The sequence below is a fragment of the Canis lupus genome, chromosome 2 (assembly GCF_003254725.2).
Source record: "Canis lupus dingo isolate Sandy chromosome 2, ASM325472v2, whole genome shotgun sequence".
NCBI classification, from domain to species: Eukaryota; Metazoa; Chordata; class Mammalia; order Carnivora; family Canidae; genus Canis; species Canis lupus.
Genome location: NC_064244.1, coordinates 32651985 through 32671783, shown reverse-complemented (window position 1 = coordinate 32671783; position 19799 = coordinate 32651985). Strand labels below are relative to the sequence as shown.

General features: G+C 61.1%; 1 protein-coding gene across 4 annotated transcripts in view; it reads right to left on the bottom strand.

Moving 5' to 3' along the window:
- Positions 1–13493: 13493 nt before the first annotated feature.
- Positions 13494–19799, bottom strand: part of LARP4B (La ribonucleoprotein 4B) — a 94136-nt gene continuing 87830 nt past the window's right edge. For all 4 annotated transcript variants that reach the window (XM_025445042.3, XM_025445040.3, XM_025445041.3 and 1 more), the window contains 3 exons: positions 18253–18377; positions 18053–18161; positions 13494–16936 (listed from right to left, as the gene is read on the bottom strand). In XM_025445042.3, coding sequence (XP_025300827.1) covers positions 16664–16936; positions 18053–18161; positions 18253–18377 — 507 coding nt within the window. In that variant the 3' untranslated portion in view covers positions 13494–16663. The remainder of the gene's footprint in view (positions 16937–18052; positions 18162–18252; positions 18378–19799) is intronic.

Here is a 19799-nt window from a genome sequence, read left to right as displayed (position 1 = left end):
CCACCCAGGCCGTCCAGCGGGGAGTGCTGCCCACACGGACGTCCCGGGGTCACCCGGCCACGACACCCTCCACACTCCCCCTCGACACCCGCGGCACAGAGCTCCCCAAACTCTGTGCCCGGCGCCCTCTGGACTCCACTGCCAAGGCCTGGAGACAGCAGCGCCAGCGGGAAGCGGGAGGGTCTGGGGCTCTGGGGCTCCGCGAGGGCACCCCCCCCCCGCTCCCCCGACCTCAGCCCACCCCCACCCTGCAGAGCTGGGCCCCCTCCCAACCATGGCTGCCTCCTCTGACCTTGGCCCCCTCCCGACCTGGGCCCCCCACCATGACCCCCCACTGCAGAGCCGCCCCGGGAAGCAGCCAGGATGCGCATTTGGGGGCTGCCCGGGACATGCTGACGCAGGGAGGACCCCGGGAAGATCAGTGTCGTGTCTTCAGGTCACCCCAAGGCGGCGGCTGGGCCCCAGGTGCCCTCGGAGCCGGGAGCTCGGCCCTTCTTGGGGAAATGAGGGCCCGCAGGCCGGGGGAGCGGCTCCCCTGGAGGACGGCTCCGTGAGGACCCGCTGAGGCCCACTGAGGCCCCATGCACATCCCCGCGGGCAGCCTGGGGGCGGGGGGGGGTCAGGCCCCGGGTGCAGCCCCGGGAACCCCCTGCAGTCCGCTACTGCTGCTCCTGCCGGTGGCTCGTCCACGTCCTCAGGGCCGGACCCCGCATTCCCCAGGCGATGGCCTGTGTGCTGTGTCCCCGCCGTCGGGGCGCCTCCTCTGGGTGGGACACGGGTCTGCCTGGCCTGAGGCGGGGGGAGGGCCAAGGTCACGGGCTGGACGCCTGAGGTCACTGAGCACCTTGCCCCCCAGGCCTGGCGCAGGCTTTCCTGGCTGTGCAGGGCTCCCGGGGGGTCCTGGGCAACCCCAGGTGCGCCCACCCTGCCCCGCACCGCCCAAGGCTCCTGCAGCCCGCCGTCCCCTCCCTGGCACCGACGGGCTCTTCCAGGACCGGCGTCCACACGGGCCACGGCCCCAGCCCCAGCCCCAGCCAGGGGCCCGGACCCCTCCTGCCCGTGGTGACTCGCGCTCCCCCCACGGCGGCACGAGCCTACCCCAGTCCCCCAAGCACTGACTCTGCTCCCGGAGCCATATTTAGCCTCCTGAAGGCTCCGCTCCCTGAACCAGAAACCACCATGGAAATAGGCTGTGCAGATGCGCTGCTTCCACCAGATGTGAGGGTGACCACGGGACCCAGCCGCCCCGGGCCCCACGGACGATGGGGTGCTGCCCCCACCGGGGCCCAGTGGTCGAGAAGCATCTCGGGGGAACAGGACCCAGGTCTGTGATGCGGGGTCTGCAGGGGGACAGGACCCAGGTGTGTAACGGGCCTGAGGCTGGGTGGAGACCCCCTAACCACTTCCTGAGCTCACCCGTCAGGGCAGGACACAGCCTGAAGCCCCCACTGGGCGTGCGCTCCTCAGGGTACCCCGGCCCGTTCCTGGACGTCCAGCTGAGGTCTCCCCTCCCGCTGCGCTGTGGGGTGTGTGGGGCCGAGTGGGCTCGGAGCACTTCCTAGGGTCCGGGCCTAACGCCAAGGGTGGGGGGTCTGTCAAGTGGGCTTTCGCCATCCTCAGAGGTGGCACCAGGACAGAGGAGAGCCCGGGCATCGGCCACCATGTCACCTACAGCCCCTGGCTCAGCAACTCCAAGCACGGCTCTGCGTGCATCTGCTCGGGGATAGGGGCTCCGACCTGGGATCTCGGGGACCCCGGGGACCGGCTGAGGCTGAAGGGGCGGTGGGGGGTGGGCTGAGAGCTGGGTGGTCCTGGGGGTCAGGTCCGCCCCTCGTGGTGCTGAGCTCCAGGAGCTGAGGCAAGGGCGCCTTGCTGTCACCCCACAGGGTGCTCCTGGATCCTGGTTTCAGCATTTTCATGCACGATTCCCTTCACTTCCAAAGACCCAAGGGGTAGGTTTGCCGTCCCCCGTTTGTCATCTGTGTTGGCTGAGGCTCAGGGAGGTGGCGCGGCAAGGCCAAGGTCATGTGGCTGTTAAACACGTGGCAAAGCACGACTTGCATCCCGGGCCCTGGCGGCCCTGGGGGGGCTGGGACACGACACCTGTGCCCCAGGCGGTCGCTGCCTACGGGCTCCCCCGATGTAGGATGAGGGTGGGTGCTGCTCCGTCCCCGTGTGGCCTCAGGATGGCCCGCGGGGTGGACCCGGATCTCTGACCCCGGGCTGTCCCCGCGCAGAGCCGCCCTCACACCCAGCGCCTCATGTGGGTCTGCGCGTGGTGAGGATCGGGGATTCAGCATGTGCGTTACCTGTGGCGCTGGCAAGGTGTTGGGTGTGTCGCGTAAATAAAAAAGTACTAAAATTAGCTTAGCCTGTTAGTGTGTTTTTCTAACACGGCTCCTAGGAGATGTGAAGTTACTCCAGGGCCTGACCTTCTAGGTCCCGCGGCAGGCGGGTCTGCACTGCGGGGACACGGCCTGCTCTGTCCCCACTGGGGAATCCCTCGGAAGGCCAGTTTGGAGGCACCTGCGGGAGGCAGGGGCAGAGGCGGCTCCCCCTGGCCCTCTGGACACCCCCCGCAGTGTCCCGTGGGCAACGGGCCTTCCCGCCGGCGGGGGAGGCCCACAGCCCGCCCAGGTCTTGGAGGCCACGCGGAAAGGCACGCGGAGATGCTGGAGCCCACGGGTACCCACCCCTCGGGGATGGGCCAGGAGCACCTGCCTCCGGGCAGAGCTGCGCCCCCCAGCCCGTGGCCCCCAGCCCTCAGAGCCTGGCCTGCAGGGGCGTGTGGCCCGGAGGAGGACGCTCTCCACGAGCAGGAGGACGGAGCTGAACCGCGGCTGCAGCCCACGTCGCAGGGACAAGGACACCGAGCCTCCCGCACACCAGCCAGGTTCGGGGCTCCCTCCTGCCCACGTGGACTCACGGCACACCTTCCTCCCTGCAGGTGCCGAGCATCCCACTGAAGGTCCTCTAGCAGGTCCTCCAGCAGGTCCCACTGTGCAACCCCGCCTCATCCCAGACTGCTGGTCGCAGGGAGGACGCACGTGCAGATATTCTCCCCCAGGGGACACATGAGCCTGCCTCCCTGTGGGGGGTAGGGGTCGTGGGTAAGGCCGTGGGGGCGGCAGTCCCACTGTGCACCTGCGGGTCCCGGGGCCAGGTGCTGGCCTGTGACACCTGCCCTCTGCAAACTGAAGCCCAGGACACGTGACGTTTGGGGGTGGGGGGGTGACCGGGAAAGCAAAGGCTGAGACCCGCTCCGAGGGGGAAGGAGCCATGGCCACATTTCTGGCAAACACTCATGTTAGCCGCCGATGGGGTCCTGGGAGGGCCCCCCCAGGCCTGGTGCATGGGAGGAAGGCAGCCCTGGCTGGGGCCTGGTGCCATCGGGTGGGTGAGGCCACTGGAGGCGGGGCTGGGTGCCCTCGGGTGCCCTCGGGGCAGGGTGGTGTGGGCGCCGGCTGTGCCCTCATAATGTTTCTCCGATTCCTCTTTAAAATGAAGTAAGATGACGAAGTTCCCTCCCACAGGCAGGAGGTGCACAGAGCACCATGACCCGAAGTAGGACAGGCCGCTCAGGGACGCAGGTCCGTCCGCCCCAAGCCCAACCAGGGCCCATATCTGCGGGTGCTCGCCACCCTGGGGTTCGCAGGGTCGCTCAGGGCTGGGTGAGCCCAGCAGGGCCCGGCTTCCTTGCCCAGGGGCTCAGTCACTCCCATCCCGGCAGGACTTGTTCGCAGCTCGCTGGTCCTGGGCCCTGCACCTGCGCGCGGACGCCTCAGGGCGGCCCAGTCCCTGGAGAGGACGGGGGCAGCTCCCCACGGCTGGGGCCCAGGACACAGAGCCCCCCCAGGCTGACCCAGGACCAGGAGGATGAGGGGTGGCTCCCCACACCCTGGCCCAGGACACGGGGCTCCCCCCCCCCAGGCTGACCCAGGCCCAGGACACAGAGCCCCCCCAGGCTGACCCAGGACCAGGAGGATGAGGGGTGGCTCCCCACGCCCTGGCCCAGGACACGGGGCTCCCCTCCCCCAGGCTGACCCAGGCCCAGGACACAGAGCCCCCCCCCCAGGCTGACCCGGGGCCCGTGTGTGCCCTGAAGCCCCACCTGCCGAGTGCCGTGCACATGATGCGCAGACGCGAGCAGGCTGCTCCTGGGGGCCCCGGGGACCGACCTCATGCCCCCCCCGCCCCAGCTGTGCCCCCGCTCACCACCTCCCTGCCCCCCCTTCCTCCCCATGCCCACCGACCCAGCCCTTCCTCCACCTGCTGCGTCTTCCCTTCTGTCTGTCAGTCCGCCTGCACCTAGTGCCACCCTGCTGCCCTGGGGATGCCCCCCGCCCCCCCACCTGACCCCCAGCACCGAGTCCCGTACCCCCTTCCCCACTGGGTCGCGCCTGCCCGCCGGGCTCTGGGCTGTGTCCCTGACTGTCCGCCTCCTGTGGTGACCTCACGACCTCACCCCCCCACCACTGAGGCCGCCCCGAGAGGGACCCTGCCCACAGGCACCAGCCCCGGCTCCTGGACCCCGATTCCCGCCCTGAGAACAGGGTGTCGGGGGGGCTTCTCCTGGCCGCTCACGGGGCCTCAAGGGTGAAAGAGCCCAAGTGGGGGAGTGTCGCTGGGAGGGGAGCTGGACCTGAAGGCCAGGGCCGGGGGAACCGGGGGGCGGGGGGGTGGGGAGGACCCCAGATGGTGCACCCAGGCCCGGGGGTCAGGGGGGTGGGGGACCGCTAGGCTGGCAGGTGCCCCGGGCTCCGGGGAGGAGAACGGGTGTCACCTAGGCCGGCGGGAGCAGCCATGGAGAGTCCCTGGCGCGGGGACAGGATGAACCTGAGCCCCCCCAGCAGACCCCCCAGCAGACCCCTCAGCAGACTCCCGTGGGTGCTGGGGGCCTGGCTGGCCCCCCACCCCCACCCTGCCTCCGGACAGCCCTCCCTTCCCTTTGCAGAGGCTCAAACAGCAGCTGCCACCGTCCCCATGTCCCCCCAAGAGTCCCTGGAGGAGATGCCTGTGCCTCCTTCTGACAGCCCAAGGGACCCGGCTCCGCAGCCCAGGCGCATCACTGTGGGTCTGTCTGTTGCGCCTTGAAAGTCACTTGGAAGACGGAGCCGTGAGGATGGACGATCCCAAACCTGGTCACTACTAAGGGGATTGACTCACGGACGCAAACCAGCCACATCCAAGGCCACCATCGGCCTCACCAGGGGCTTCTACTGAAGCTTATTTTTTTAAGAAAGACTTTATGTATTTATTCGACAGAGAGAGCAAGAGAGCACATGCAGGGGATGGGCACAGGGAGAAGCAGACGCCCCTGGGCAGGGAGCTGATGCCCCATCCCAGGCCCGGGGTCACTCCCTGAGCCGAGGGCAGGCGCTCGCCCACTGAGCCACCCGGGGCCTCACTACTTAACATAGAGAAGGATTAACAGCAAGCCTTCCCACACTATTCCAAAAAATAGATCAGGGAACTCTTAAAAACTCATTGTACGAGGCCATGGTTACCCCGATAACGACGCCAGACAAGGGCAGAACAAGAGAACCGCAGGCCAGAGTCTCTCAGGTCATAGAAAATCCTCCACAAACTCTGAGCAAACCACATCCAACAGCACCGTGAAAGGATCAAACCCCTCGACCCCGTGGGGCCACCCTGGGATGCGTGGACAGAGGACGCAGCACTCTGACAAAATGTGGGGTAAAAATCACATCGTCCCGTCCACGGACGATGCAGAGAAAGCACCTGCCCAAGCCCAACAGCCACTCCTGGTAAAAGCTTCCAACGAAGTGACAACAGAGGGAGCGAGCGTGCACATGGGGAGGGCCGTGTCTCGACGTGACAACCCGGGAGCTCTTCTCGGACGGGCCACCGGATCCCAACACGCCAGTGAGCACGGTGCTGGATGTCCCAGCCGGGGACCAGGCCCCACGAGGACACACGGCGTCCAGATGGGAAAGGAGGAAGCCCCCCCCCCGTCACGGTTGGCACATGACGCGATAGGCAGACAGAGAAGCCGGGAGACTCCACGCGAAAGCTACTCAGTCTAATCAACGGATTCAGTATTGATTGCCGATCGCAGGATGTAGAATCGACACCCACCTGTTGTGTTTCCATGCACTGGTGGCAGACGATGAAAAAAAGAGAGAGAGAGAGAGAGAGATGTTAGTAAGGCCGTTTACCCTCACATCAAGAATCAAATACTTAGGGACACATTCGACCGTGGAGGTGAGACGCGTGGACACAAAACTCGCTAAGACGTTGACGGAAGAAGTTGAGGAAGGTAGTAACCATGCGCACGGTCTGGACGAGCTAATGGAGTTAGAATGTCTATATTATGCAAAGCGGTCTACAGATTTAGTGCAGACCCTTATCAGAATTCCAGGGGCATTTTTCACAGAAACGGAACAAACGACCCTGAAATGTGCATGGAACGACTGCCGGCCCCCAGCAGACGAAGGAATTGCGAGAGGGAAGACGAAGGCCGGAGGCGTCGCGTTGCCCAACTTCAGGCTGTGTTAGGGCAGCAGTAAGGAAGGCCGCTGGGTATAGGCAGAAGGACAGACGTACAGGGTGGGGACCCCAGAAATAAACCCACGCGAATGTGGTCAGTGAGTTTGCGACAGGAGGCGAGCGAGGCAAGGGGACGAGGATGCCACGTGCAAAGAAACAAAGTGGGACAAAGTGCCGCACGCCAGACACAAAACATCACTCGAAATGGGCCAGAGACTCAAAATAAGACCTGAGACTCTAAGACTAAAGGAAAACAGAGGCAGGGAACTCCTCGACGTTGTTTTCCTGGAATTTCTGGATCTGACACCAGCAGCAGAGGCAACAGAAACTCCAATAAACGAGCGTCATGGCTTCAAGGTAAAGGCAACAGCGCAATGAAGGGCGGCCTGTGGGGTGTTGGCAGGTCGGGTGTCGACATCCGAAATATGTAAAGAACTTATAGGATTGACAGGTAAGCAGACAGATCGGGTCACAAGGTGGGCCGAGGAGCCAGAGGTGTCTTCCAAGAGAAGGGCCAACGGCCGCGTGAAAACACGTCAACGGTGCTTGTCCCCAGGGTGACACGGGTATGGACCCATGGAGACCACCGCGGTGTCCCCTCGCGTGGGTCCCTGCGGCCGGCGTCTACAGGACGGGAAGCCACAGGGGTCGCGAGGACGTGGAGACGGGGAGCCCCCGAACATGGCTGGCGGCAGTGCAGGCTGGCGGTCACCGCGGGGGCAGGTGCGGGGGCCTCGGGGTTGGAGTGGGGCCACCGTCTGCCCCCCCCGAGCCCGCTGCCCGGTGTCTACATCAGGAACACAGAGCGCTAGGTCAGGACGTACCTGCCCCGTGTCTCTGCAGCTGGGTGCGGACGGACAGACGATGCAGGGTGCGTCCTGGCGTCCCTCAGCCACGCGTAAGGGTGACATCCTAGCACGGGGGCTGTGAGGGCGAGGCCTAGGGAGCAAGTCGGAGGACACATTCTCGGCGCCTTCTCACTTGTCCGTGGAGCCTACGGCAGTGAGGTGACTGTCGGGAACGTGGGGGGCTCCTTGGGGCCGTGGGAGGCGCACCACAGGGCTTGAGACCTCGCCATGGGACGCAGAGGCCCCGGGGACCGCACTGCACGGCCCACACGGGAGCTGCCAGCAGCACTCGCCCGCGCTGCCAGGGACAGCCGAGCACCTGGGCTCCCAGGGCCCGTGTCCCGCAGGCCACCACCCGCTGTCATGCCCGCGCCGTCAGCAGGGCAGTGACAGGCGTCACCTGCATCTCAGTGTAAACAGTCACCCGAGGGAGCCGAATGCTCCGGGACACAGGCCACACGGCCATGCAAAGGCCGAGCTCCTGGGTCCCCGGGGCCTGGCACTGCCTCCCTGGACCGGGCGCCACCCACTGTCCCTTGTCCCTCCCATCCCACAGCGGCTCCTCCACGTTCCCTGTGAACTTTCCCTTCTGGGTGGACGTGGTCTTGGGGCCCGGGTGGGACGTCCCGCGGCTGCCCTGGAGTGTGCGTGTGCATGCGTGTGTGGGCGGGCCGGTGACCCTGTGCTAATCCCTGCACCCGGATCTCCGTTTATCCCGGTGATTTGATGCAGCGACGCTGGACCATCCTGGGTGGGAGCCCCGCACGCCACGGCAGCCTGCGGGGAGAGAGAGGCCCGCGTGTCCTCGGCCCCACGGGCAGGTGGGCCCTAGGACGGCGGGCGCACCCGGCCGAGCCACCTGACGCCGACCGAGCAGCGGCGTGTTCTCGGTTTCAACCGCATTAAAACCTTAAAGGCCTGTGGCGTCTGTTTTCGAGTCTCCGCTGAGGGCAGCTGCCTGGGCCAGGCGGTCGCGCTCACGCGGGCCACGTGTGTGCCGCAGGAGGGCAGGACACAGGCGCGGGCCGGGTGGGCCGGACGCCCGCGGGAAACTCTGACAGGCGCTCGGGGGCCCCGACGGCGAGGAGTCCGGGGAGGGGAGCCCTGCAACCCAGGTTCTGGGCTCACACTGTGTTCGCAGCGTTGGCAGCCCCGCACGAGGCCCCGGGCCGAAGGCGGGTTGCACACGGGGCTCCGGAGCGCTCCTGCCCGCCAGGGCCCGACTGGATCCCAGGGCGAGTGCCACCCGGAGGCACGTCCCCGAGGGCTGGTGAGACGCTGCGGGGGTGGGCGGAGTCAGGACCTGCAGGACCCGCGGGGTCCCTCCTGGAGAGCGTCTGCCGGGTTCCCAGGCGCCAGCAGCACAGAAGGCCGGGGATGTGTCTACGAGAGCGGAGGGCGCCGGGGTGCGGGGGGCAGACGCCGACGGAGCCCAGGAGCCTGGGCGGGACCCTGGGGCACCAGCCCTCAGGGGAAGCAGGAGGGTCCCGAGGGGCGGGGGCTCGGAATCCTCCCCCAGGGCCAGGACCCAGCAGGAAGCCCCGAAGCCCGGGGAGCCCGTGACCTTGAGAACCAAGGCCGAGGTCGGGCTGGCGTCCCGGGCTGGCTGACTGCGGCCCCGACGGTGGGAGCCAAGATGGGCCGGCGGCGGGGGCGCGGGGACACCGCGGGGCCCGTCCCCCCTACTGGCCTTGGACGAAGGGGCCACGTCGGCCCCGGGGCATGATGGCCGGTGGCCCCTGTGCTCGCCCGGCCTGTCGCGCGGGGCCAGGTCCATGGAGTAAGGCCCTCAGGCGGCGGGGACACGGCACCTGCTGCAGCGTCCAGTGTGCGGAGCTCTGAGCCTGAGGAACCCGCACCCCAGAGGCACGCCCGCCTCGGCCCTCGACGCCAGGCATGTGCGGGTTGGCCAGCGAGGCATCGGCACAGCCCAGAGGACCCGCGAGCCTGAGGGGCCTGGGAGGCAGGTCCAGCCATGCACGGCGCTGCCGCCCTGCTGACCGTGGGCCCAGGCTGTCCCAGGGCACGGCCCAGACGCAAAGGCCACGGGGATGGCAACCCTCCGGCAGCGCGGGCGGCATCGGCCACAAGAACACCGTCGGGCGGCCACACAGCCTCCGCGGGCTCTTTGTGGAAAACCCCACAGAGCGAGCAAGGTCAGACGTGGGGCCCGGGCTGGGAGGTCAGACGCACCCGAACCCCGATGTGCGGCCCCAGGGCGCTGGGAGGAAGCCTTGGGCTTCGCGGGGAGGACGGCCGACCCCGACGGGTGGCGACCCCAATGGGGGCCTGAATGGCAGGTGTTCCCAGGGACTTGCACCTGTTGCTTTCTCTGCCGGCAGGACGTTCGCAGGTGCATTTGGGGGGGACCCCTGGACGACGGCGTCAGATTCGCTGGGGGAGGCTCACGTCGGGCAACCGTGGACGGCTGGAACCCCGGGTGCCCCTCCTCCCGGTGCTCGGATAGCCTAGGGTACTTGGCGGCCGCCAGGCACGTCTGCTGGCCTTGGACGTGGCCCTTCTGCGAACCGCCCGACGGAAAGCAGGGGAGCCCGGGACTGCTCCCCACCGATAGTGGGAGCCCTGGAGCGCGGCAGGAGCGGCGGTGTGGCTCCCCTGTCCGCATGGGAACCGAGTGCCTCCGGTTCCGAGGCCCTGCAGGGACACGGGGGACAAAGCCAAGAGCGGGAGGGCAGCGCTCCCAGAGTGCCGGGGCCGCGGTGGCGGGTGAAGCCCCAGGACTGACCCCAGCTTGCGTCCCCCGCCCGCTGGCTGCGTGACCCCCGGGACAGCTGGGGGACCCCGTCCACGCCACCCCCACGTCTCAGGCACCCTCCACCCCTGCCGCCCCACAGCCTGGCCCAGGGCGCCCGACGAGGCCAGGGTTCCAGGCCTGCGGCTGACTGCCTCCCCTTGGTCCCCCCCACCCCGGGCTCCTCAGCCGCCGGCACCCCTCACGGCCCCGGGCCAACCCCAGCGGCCCGAGCACCGGGAGCCCTGCTCGGCACAACTGGCGGCCAGCCTGGCCCTTTACAAGCTGGGACCCGGGGCCTGAGGACCCCCCGCCGGGGGCCAGGACAGGCCAGGAGCCCGAGGGCAACACATGGCGCACAGTGCGGGGCTCACCGGGGCAACGCCGGGGCCAGTGGGTTGGAGAGGGTGCCCCCACCGCGGGCCATCCAACGGGGGGGCTGGGCAAGGGGACCAGGACGGACGGGACGAGCAGGACGGGGCGGCCCTAGAGGTGCCGGCCGCTGGCTCCCACACCCCACCCAACGCTGCTGGGGCCGGGGGCCCTGGAGGCCACAGGGGCACAGGGCTCGGCCTCTGCCTCCTGTGCCATCACGATCCGAGGGCCCCCCGTGTCCCGCACGTGAGGACGGCGACCGCCGACGATCCTCAGACCCCAGGGGAACCCAGCTGGAAGCCAGTAACCCGGGGACAACACAAAGGTCTCCCGTCACCTGGAAGCAGAACCACAGCCTTCCACATAACCCGGAGGTCAAAGGAGAAAGCTCAAAAATGATGATTAATAATAATAATAATAATAATAAAAAAAAATACAAAGAAGTGGGATTCAGCTGAGCAGGAAATTCCCAGCACGCAACGCCAATCGCAGATCACAGATCCATCATCTTCGGTCCCTAGGACACGAGGGAGCGAGGGGCAGAGGAAACCCAAAGCAGGCAGCGGGCCACCTGCAGGACCCGTGACCTGCGGCGCCCCCACCCCGAGTGGGCAGCCGGCTTCTGCGCCACGACTCGACGGCCCGTGCCCCACAAGCACCTGGACGCCTGGCGGCCGCGGGCACCCCTCCCACCTGCTTCCTGGCCTGCGGGTCAGCACCCGGGTGCCCCGAGCTCGTGGCCGGTCAGACAGCAGGACGGACCGGGCGCCCTGACGCGGATGCCGAGCCCCAGGGCGGCCCCAGCCCAGCCGGCAGCAGCAGGGCCTCTTCCAGGCCGAGGTGGCTGCATGGCCGGTGGCGCCCCCGCTCCTCCCGCGCCCCGCCCCCGAGGAGCCCCCCCCCCCTGCGTGCTCGCAGCCCCGGGGCTCCCACAGGACGTTGTGGGAGGGGCACGCGGGGGATGGCAGCCGCTCGCCTGACCGTCCCGGGGTGGCAGGGGCCACCGTGGCCCAAACCTTGGGTCTAGGGGGGGCCTGGCCCGGGGTCCCCGCTGCACCGTGGCCAGCCCCTGCCGGGGGAGCCTGTCTGCCTCCCGTCGGCTCTCCAGCCGCCTCCTCTGGTGATGCCATCCCTGCCTGTCACCCCCTTGTCCGCTTCGGCTCAGGGCAGGGCCACCCGGCCCAGGCAGGCTCCTGGCCCTGCGGGGCACCCGGGGTGCTGGCGGTGCTCCAGGCGTCTCTGGTTCCTCAACCACGCGGACCGGGGCGGGCAGGTCCTTGTGGCAGTGCCCCGTTGTTCTGACGGCCCCCTACCTCCTGCCCGTCCCTGGGTGGCAGGCTGGGAACAGCGAGTGGGCCAGAGCAGATCCCGGACGCCGCGTCCACCGTGCATCATGCCCTGCAACGGGAGGCCACCCGCCAGTGGGGTGTCCCAACCATTGCTTTTGTTTCAGGATTCGGAGAAACACAGGATTGTTAACGTTCGTGAAAGGCGTGGACTTCAGTCTCCTGGGGGAAGGGAGGCTGCAACGCCAGGGTCAGCTCTTGCGCCTTCCCATGGCCATCCAACAGGCCCTGGCTGGCCTGTTGGCCCAGGGGAGCAGACACGGTGGTGAGGGCTGGGTCCCCCGCCCCGAACACACACATCTGGGAGCAAGTGGTGCTGAGGTCAGCAGAGCCACCAAACCGAGCCTACGCTGGCCAGTCCTGGCGAGGGATGGCCATGTCAGGCACTGGGTTCTGGATGGTTCCATGGAAACAGCAAAGCACCACCCTCGTTCTTCCAAGCTTTCTAGGCCAGCGCTGTGCTGAAGAGAATACACACTCCATCTCCTCTCAATTCCATAAACATTTATTGAGCGTCTACTACGCCATGGTTAGTGTACTAAGAAGAGGGGATACACGGGTGATCGGGATGAGCTTACTCCCCGCCCCGTGGAGCACAGAATCACAACTGTGACCAGTTCCACGAAAGAAATTCCTAGCAACGCACGATGACGGTTGAGGGGAACGCCTGTGGTGTCGGCAAAGAGAATTAGGGACCCTAATGAACGGGGCGCCCGGACAACACGCGTGCATCTGTGGGGACTCTGCAGGTAGCAAGGGTGGCAGCACACGATGAAGACATCTAGTAAGTGACAGTACAGATCCCCTCTGTGTGGCCGAAGTAGAGTTAGGCTGTGACCCAGAGCACGGGCGCACATATGGGCCAGCGATTCTGGAGAGACTGAACACGCACACGCATGCACACACACGCACACAGATCGTCTGTAACGCCTACAGAATAGGGAAACACTTCATAAACAAGACCAAGACGCTAGGACCACAAAGGAGAAGATTGATAAATTTTACTACATGATCATCAAAAAATTTAAGATAAAACACACTCTAGAAAAGTTAAGACAGCTGGTAGAGGTGGGGGGGGTGTCAGTAACATACATCACAGGTAAAGCGTTAGTGGCTGGAACAGATCGAGAACACCACGTTGGCAAGAAAAAAGGTAACCCCGTAGAGAAAATGGGAAAGGGAAATGAACAGGCAGTCCGCAGACAAGGGAGACCAGGCAGTTACGTCCAGGCAGCCACGTGCCCCACGGAGAGCCCCGATGTGTTCACCCGCCGGCAGCACCAGCGTCTACGGGGGGCTCGACACTTGGGTCCTGAGGCTCGCGTCTCGTCTGAAAACCACAAGGACCTGTCACCTAGTGACTACGGGAACGTCTCGCAAGACACGAGAAGATCCCGATGTAGGGAGAGACTGGTCTCTGTGGTAAATCTTGGAGTCAGTGACTGAGTGCTCCCCCGAGTGCCTGAGACCGCAATGCCGAGCGGGGACCCCCACGCTGCAGGCGCTCAGAGTGTGCCACAAGCCTCGAAAATCCAAACACCAGCCGGAGGTAAACCATGCTCCATTCTCATGTACACTGATGGGAAGAGACAAGAATCGTTTTTTTTTTTTTTAAAGATGTATTCTTGAAGAAATGTTTAATTAAAAAAGTCAAAAGAAAAATTGAACAGTGCCTAAATCTTTATTTTTCATAACCTACATTTTTTTTCAAATTAGACAGTTTTACACTGAATGACACAAAAGGAAACTTAAATTATCAATAGTTTACACGTAAGCTTGATTCCAGTCTCAATGAAAAGAAGAACAAAAACAAAGGCCCTCGAGAAAGCTTCCGTATTCCATCCCGCTCCGCGGACTGGCGGCTGCTGGCTCTGCTTCTGACTCGGATTGTCTGCTGCACTCCGGGTGCCAGGCCGCGAAGCGCACGAGCCCCCCGCCGCAGCTCACCGGCCGCCCTCGGGACCTACTGAACCAGCTTTCCAACGTGAACTGCGTGACCCTGGCTGACACAGCAACGCAAAACGTCTTCTGCTGCCCGCTAGTGACAATCAGTGATGCGGGGACAGGTGGGCCGGGCCGGCAACATCAGGACACCAACTCTGAAAAGCCAACTACTCTACTCGAAATTCATGTCTGGTGAAATGGGGCCAGATTCTCATCCCTCTATTTCCAAATTATAAGCATCCTCACACAACTTTACAGGTTAAAATGTCATTTGTGATGGCTGCATCTCTGATTCTACACCCGGAGACGCTGCTGGGAAAGGAGAGAGTTAATGTTTCTAAGAACGGACAAGAGCCTCGAGCCAGAGCCACCATCTACGTGCTGCGTCCCAGCCTCCTCCGTGCTGGCTCCCGTTCTCTTTTGTGAGTGGGAAAATCTCACCGTGATCTCAGAAAGGTGGTTTTTTGGACATTATATAGCTATTTGACATATCATCTTTGCTTAATTAAAAAGGGTGGCATAAAAATCCCAGCAGAGGCAGCGTGCACGGGCTTGCGTTGGCACGGTCACAGAGGAGCCCCTCGGCCTGCTGCAGCGAGCTCGAGCACACACCCCGCTGCCAGGGTGAAGGATCTGTCGTGCCTGAACACCGGGGTCCCAGCTACACAGGGCGTCCCCGGGGCATCCACAGTAAGGACGCCTGGGGCCCGCCTGCGCAGCTCTTCCCGCAGTCAGTACTCATGAGCCGGGGGTAAGAGGTCAATTATTCCTGATTTTAATAAGTCACCAATCCCTCAACTACAAAAAAATACATCCCCACGCTCCTTTTACAGGCTTCTGTAAAACACTAGCACTGTGTAGTTCTAGATATTTGAGTACTGGCAGCTTCTCTGACGGAGATGGTCAAGCACACCAGGGTGGGTTTTCCTCTGGCAGGGCAAACCTTGCGTAGCTATTTATGATTTTAAGTAGATTATCTTTCACTTTCTCCTGAAGCTCCTGCCAGTTTCTGCTTCCTACATTACGCTTTCACATTAGCTATGATTAGTACATATTTACAGACTTGTGAGAAGAGCATGAAAACGTCAGAAGGCTTTACTAGGACTTTCCATTTCCCTTCTGCAGCAGCAAAGAGGCAGAACCAGTCCAACACACCAGCATCAGAGAAAAAGAAAAACACCTCAACAAATTAAAATAATATTCAAACCACAACATTTAGTTTATCTACATCCAGCTCAATAGCAACATTTATAATATATCAATAATTTTTATCAGATTTTTCTCTTTAGGGTACCTTTTTAATATGTTCTGATTATTTACAACTGTACAAGCAAAGCACACACTCCCAAGTGCACATATTTAATACAGTATCGACTATTTGCATTTACAGGATTTCTCAACAATCTGAAAAAGGTCAACTGTTGAAGATCTTCAGGGTATATTACAGACACCACTGCCAGGTCCTGCGCTACAGAACGCTCACTTGGCGACACCGCGGCGGCAGCCCCACGACACTGAGCAGCTCTGTGACCCACTCGCGCCAACCCGGGGGCCGGTCTCCACCAACTCTAAGCTGTCTTATACAAAAGTTAAGGCAAAGTCATTTTCAAGTTTAAATTAAATTCAAGTCTTTAAATATTGGATGGAAATAATTTTTTAAAAAAAACCCTCAGTCTTGTTAAATAACATTTTGTGGAATCAACTGTATGGTTACATTTAGCAGGAAATAGTTTAATGTCTGCTGCTCAGAATACTTAAAGAAAAAATTTAGGCATTTTAAAACAAAATAATTTATATTTAACTTTATTATAAACTGCTAGCTTTAGTGCATGCGTGTTCTTCAGAGGGCAGCACTTCCAGAAGGGAACCAGCGAGAGCCTCGTCCTGGAGGGAACTGTCGGCCTCGCCACCAGGGGCACCGCAGACACTGCGCTCTCACGACTGAGGTACCACTTCCACCGTGTGCCGACGACGCGCAGCTAGGGAAGGCGCCCGGGGAGCTGGATGACGGGGGCAGATGCGGAGCTACGCTGGCCCCCACGCCCTCCCCGCCAGCTCGCAGGAGCAAGACAACATCAAGGTACATTTTCGCGGTGACACGTCAGTGGGCAACCAGGTTTATGTTTTCATTTAAGTTCTATTCACAATGTGCTTTGACTCTATCTTACACAACAGCCACTTGAGACGGGAGTGAGAGGCTGGTTACTTGCTTGCAGCACATCAAAACTCAAGGTTTCAGGGCTCTCTTGGGTGCATCTTGCCCAGTAGATCAAAAATGGGCTATACTTTTTTTAAAACAAAAACAAAAACAAAAACAAAAACACTAGCGTCACTTGCTAATAAGATTCTGCATGAAGCACAACTCCCATGCCAGCGAGGGCATGACCTGACCCCACCCCTTCTCCAGGCCACACTGACCGTGTCGCCTCCAGCCTCGATCCCAGGTGTCCTCAGCCCACCCATCGGTCTGGACATCTCAGAGATATGCACTTGCTAACCAGTTATTTTTAAAAATGAAGTAGCATAGTTCCGCTTAATTTAGAAAAACTCACTATATATAGCTTGCATTCATAGCCACGTGGAGGCTTAATAAAAATATCAATTTGTTAGGATAAATGCATTTTCTATCCTGAAAAAAATCAGACTTATGCATCACCTCCAGTTAAGCACCAACCTAAAATAAGGTTTATATTAATTAAATCCTGAAAAATAGACTTTTTTTCAAGAGGGGGGAAAATCCGACTCATGGAAGAAAAACCACTTGCAGGCACCTCACCGGCCTCGTCTACGCTGCAAGCCCCTAACCAGCGGCTCACTCTCGGCCCCGAGTGGGACAGTGCTTAGATGTGGCGACCCCGGCTCCTCACAGCCCTCCCAGCCCTCGGCGCTCACTGAGGGGACTTGGGAGGGGTGCTCTGTTCTCTGTGCGGACGCTTTCCGGTGGCCGGAGGCGAGGGCCGGCGGCCTGGCGGCCTCCTCTGGTCTTTGGGTGGTCCCGGGTTGGACTTGGGGGCAGGGGGCTCTCTCTCGGCGAGCTTCTTTTCTTCTTTCCCACAACCGACAGCATTTGGCTTTTGTTCTTTTGGGAGCTGCAATGGGGAAGACGGAGGCTCTCTACTCGTCCTCTGACAAATCTCCGCGTAGCTGGGTTTTCGCAATTCCTGGGAAACAGACACAATGCTGGGATTATGTGCACAAAGGGACGTCTCCAAACATGTGAAAATAAAGTTCTCTTTAGCTAAAAGTGAACAAAGTTTTCAGTGGTAGCTCAATTTCACATTCAAGAGTGCTGTCATCACTTGTAAAAGTTCATAAATTTCAGCAACTTGTGTTTCCCCTGCAGCACAACGTGTCCCCCCCGCCCGCCCCACGACACTCTAGAAAGATCTTGTAAAAATAAGTAAAACCAGAAAAGGTCCTGAGACATACAGTGCCGACCTCTGTGCACTCTTGAGCCACACGGAAGCCGAAAAGGTGTGAGGAAAGGTGCCCCTGGAGAGAGCCAGGAGCAGCATCTACCTCCTCCGCCCACATGTCCTTGCAAACACCCCCACTTCCCATGGCACAGGCCCCCCACCTCTTACCAAGGAGCTCCCAGGAACGTTTGTGCCCATTTCAAACCACCAGAGGCTGGCGGTGTGGATTCAGGACAGGTACAGGCAGAGTTAAAAACTTTTTTTTAAAAGTTAATTTTTCAGGTAAGTGGAAGCTTGAAGGCCAAACAACAGAAGAGAAACTGAAGACTGTTTCGCCTCCGTAGGCCACTTACTAACAGTAACTGTGACCTAGAAAAACGCTTCTTTTAAAGATGCAGCCTTGCTGACAGGGTTTAACTCCCGAATCTAACGACAGAAGTTCACCCCAGATCCAACTGAGGACAAGAGGATCAGAATCGATGAGGCCAGGTCCAGCAAGGGGGAGGAGGGGGCTGGGACCAGGACAGAGCCGCCTGTGGGGAGGAGGTGGGCAGGGCCTGTGTGCTCGGAACCCACAGGGAACACAGGGCTGCAGTCTCGAGACTTCAAAAGACAATCTTGCTCAACCAGCAGTCAAATAAGAAGAGCCCGGGGTGGCGGCCACGAGAATTGACCCGGACACTCATGGGAGGCCAGCAGCCAATGCTCCAGGTGCTCGGCACCAAAGGCACAGCACCTCCACACGTAAACATCCCATCGACCAGACTTCACTGACAGCAAGCTGCCCCAGCAAAGGAACTATGGCTCCTCCCCACACCGAGCCCCTCGCCCACGGGCGGCAAAGGTGTCCGGGACACGTACCGTGGCAGCGCCGTTCACCTGCACCGATTTACTCGCTGTTGTAGTTAGGGCAGAAGGAAGTCTGTCCACACTCGAAGCTTCTCTCTGCTTCTCCACCACCTTGGGATCCCTGTAAAAATGTCACCCCAGGTATGAATCTCCGTGCACGACCAGCAACAGTGGTGTGACCACACGGAGGCCCAGCAGCAGGAGGTACTTACTCAGGCAGACAGGCGGGGGAAGGGGAGCGCCCGTAGGCTGCAGACACAGCACAGGGGGCCGGCACCAAAGGCTCTCTGGGGGTCACTGCGGGGAGTGTGTTCGTGCCTGCGTCCGCGTTCAGACTCTGAAAACCAGGGGAATGACAGTTTAAATAGGACAAAAAGCAGCCATGAGACTTCCAATCACACACCAACAGGTCCCAATGTGAACGACAAGGTGGCTTCCCTCCTCCCTCCTGGGGGCCCGGGGGGGCACCAGGCCAGGGCTCCCAGCTCCGCTTCCACCAATGGGAGCAGCTGGAAAACACTGCCACCTGGCAGCGTGCGGACATAGAGCCCATGCCGGCCAACACCTCATCGCTTCTGAGACTCACCCCCCGTCCCACCCCAAGCTTCCCTTCAACAACTGTCCACAAGCTTGTTTTCTCTGCACAGTAAGTATCAAAGGCATCTTATTCCTGACACCCCAGGGCCTAGCACAGCCTGGCACACAATGAACCTTCAAGGAGGTTAAATGTTAAATGTGGAGTCTCCAACCTAATTCTCTGTGGCTCCTTCTTGTACCTAAAACCAAACAGATCTACGCTTCAATCCAGACATAAATCTGGGTGCCTCGTGGAGGCTGGCAGGTGTGTGAATGCCTAATTTCACAGCTGAGGAAAACGAAGCTTGGAACACGTATATAAACTTGTGGGTGATCATAGGGCAAAGACGTATCACCAGATGCTCTTCCTGCAGCCACTGCCCCCTGCACAGCGGCAGTTCAGCAGGGCAGTCTTCCTCATGCTGCATGACCAACATGCCACTGGACAGGAGATTCAGGGCACAAAGAACGTGTTCCTACAATTCTACTGTCAGAGCAGATCAGAGGTTCAGAACTGGCTGAACCGAAAGCATCTAGAGGAAGCGGATGGACGGGACGGCACTGCGGCCCTGCCAGAGAACCAGACCCTGCACAGGTTCACGTTTGAGCTAAAGGAGCCCAGGCTGGTAGGAATGTGGGAGTGGGAAACACCTCCTTTAAAGGTTCATTTAAAAAAACAAACAAACAAACAAACAAACAAAATAAATAAATAAAGGTTCATTTACTCCAGGTATGGTCTTGATGTGCCTGGAGTGCAGACGGCGGCCAGGCTGGGACCCAGCGCACAGCCCCTAAGGACAAGCTGTGAAGGCCCTCCCCGCCAGCTCCCACACTCGAGCAGCAAGGCAACAGAAAAAGCTGTTGCAGGGGCTCCACTGAGAGCTGTGACAGAGACTTTTTCCCCTGGCTGTGGAATTTGGTGCAGACTTTTTAAAAGTAGCTATTCTTGAAAAACAACACAAAACAAACTACACACGGAGACTCACAATGTAAAAAATTGTAGTTGCTGGTTTTGAAGTGGGATGGAGGTTAGCCTGTCCTCCAGTGCCCGCCACCTAAGGGAGTGAACCAGAGGCCAGGCAGGACCCTGGACTTCAAAGTCCCTCAACCACCCTGACGTGGACATCCCTGGGGAAGGCACTTGTGACCCAGACACTGTTGTCTGAAAGTTTAAGACTTAAAG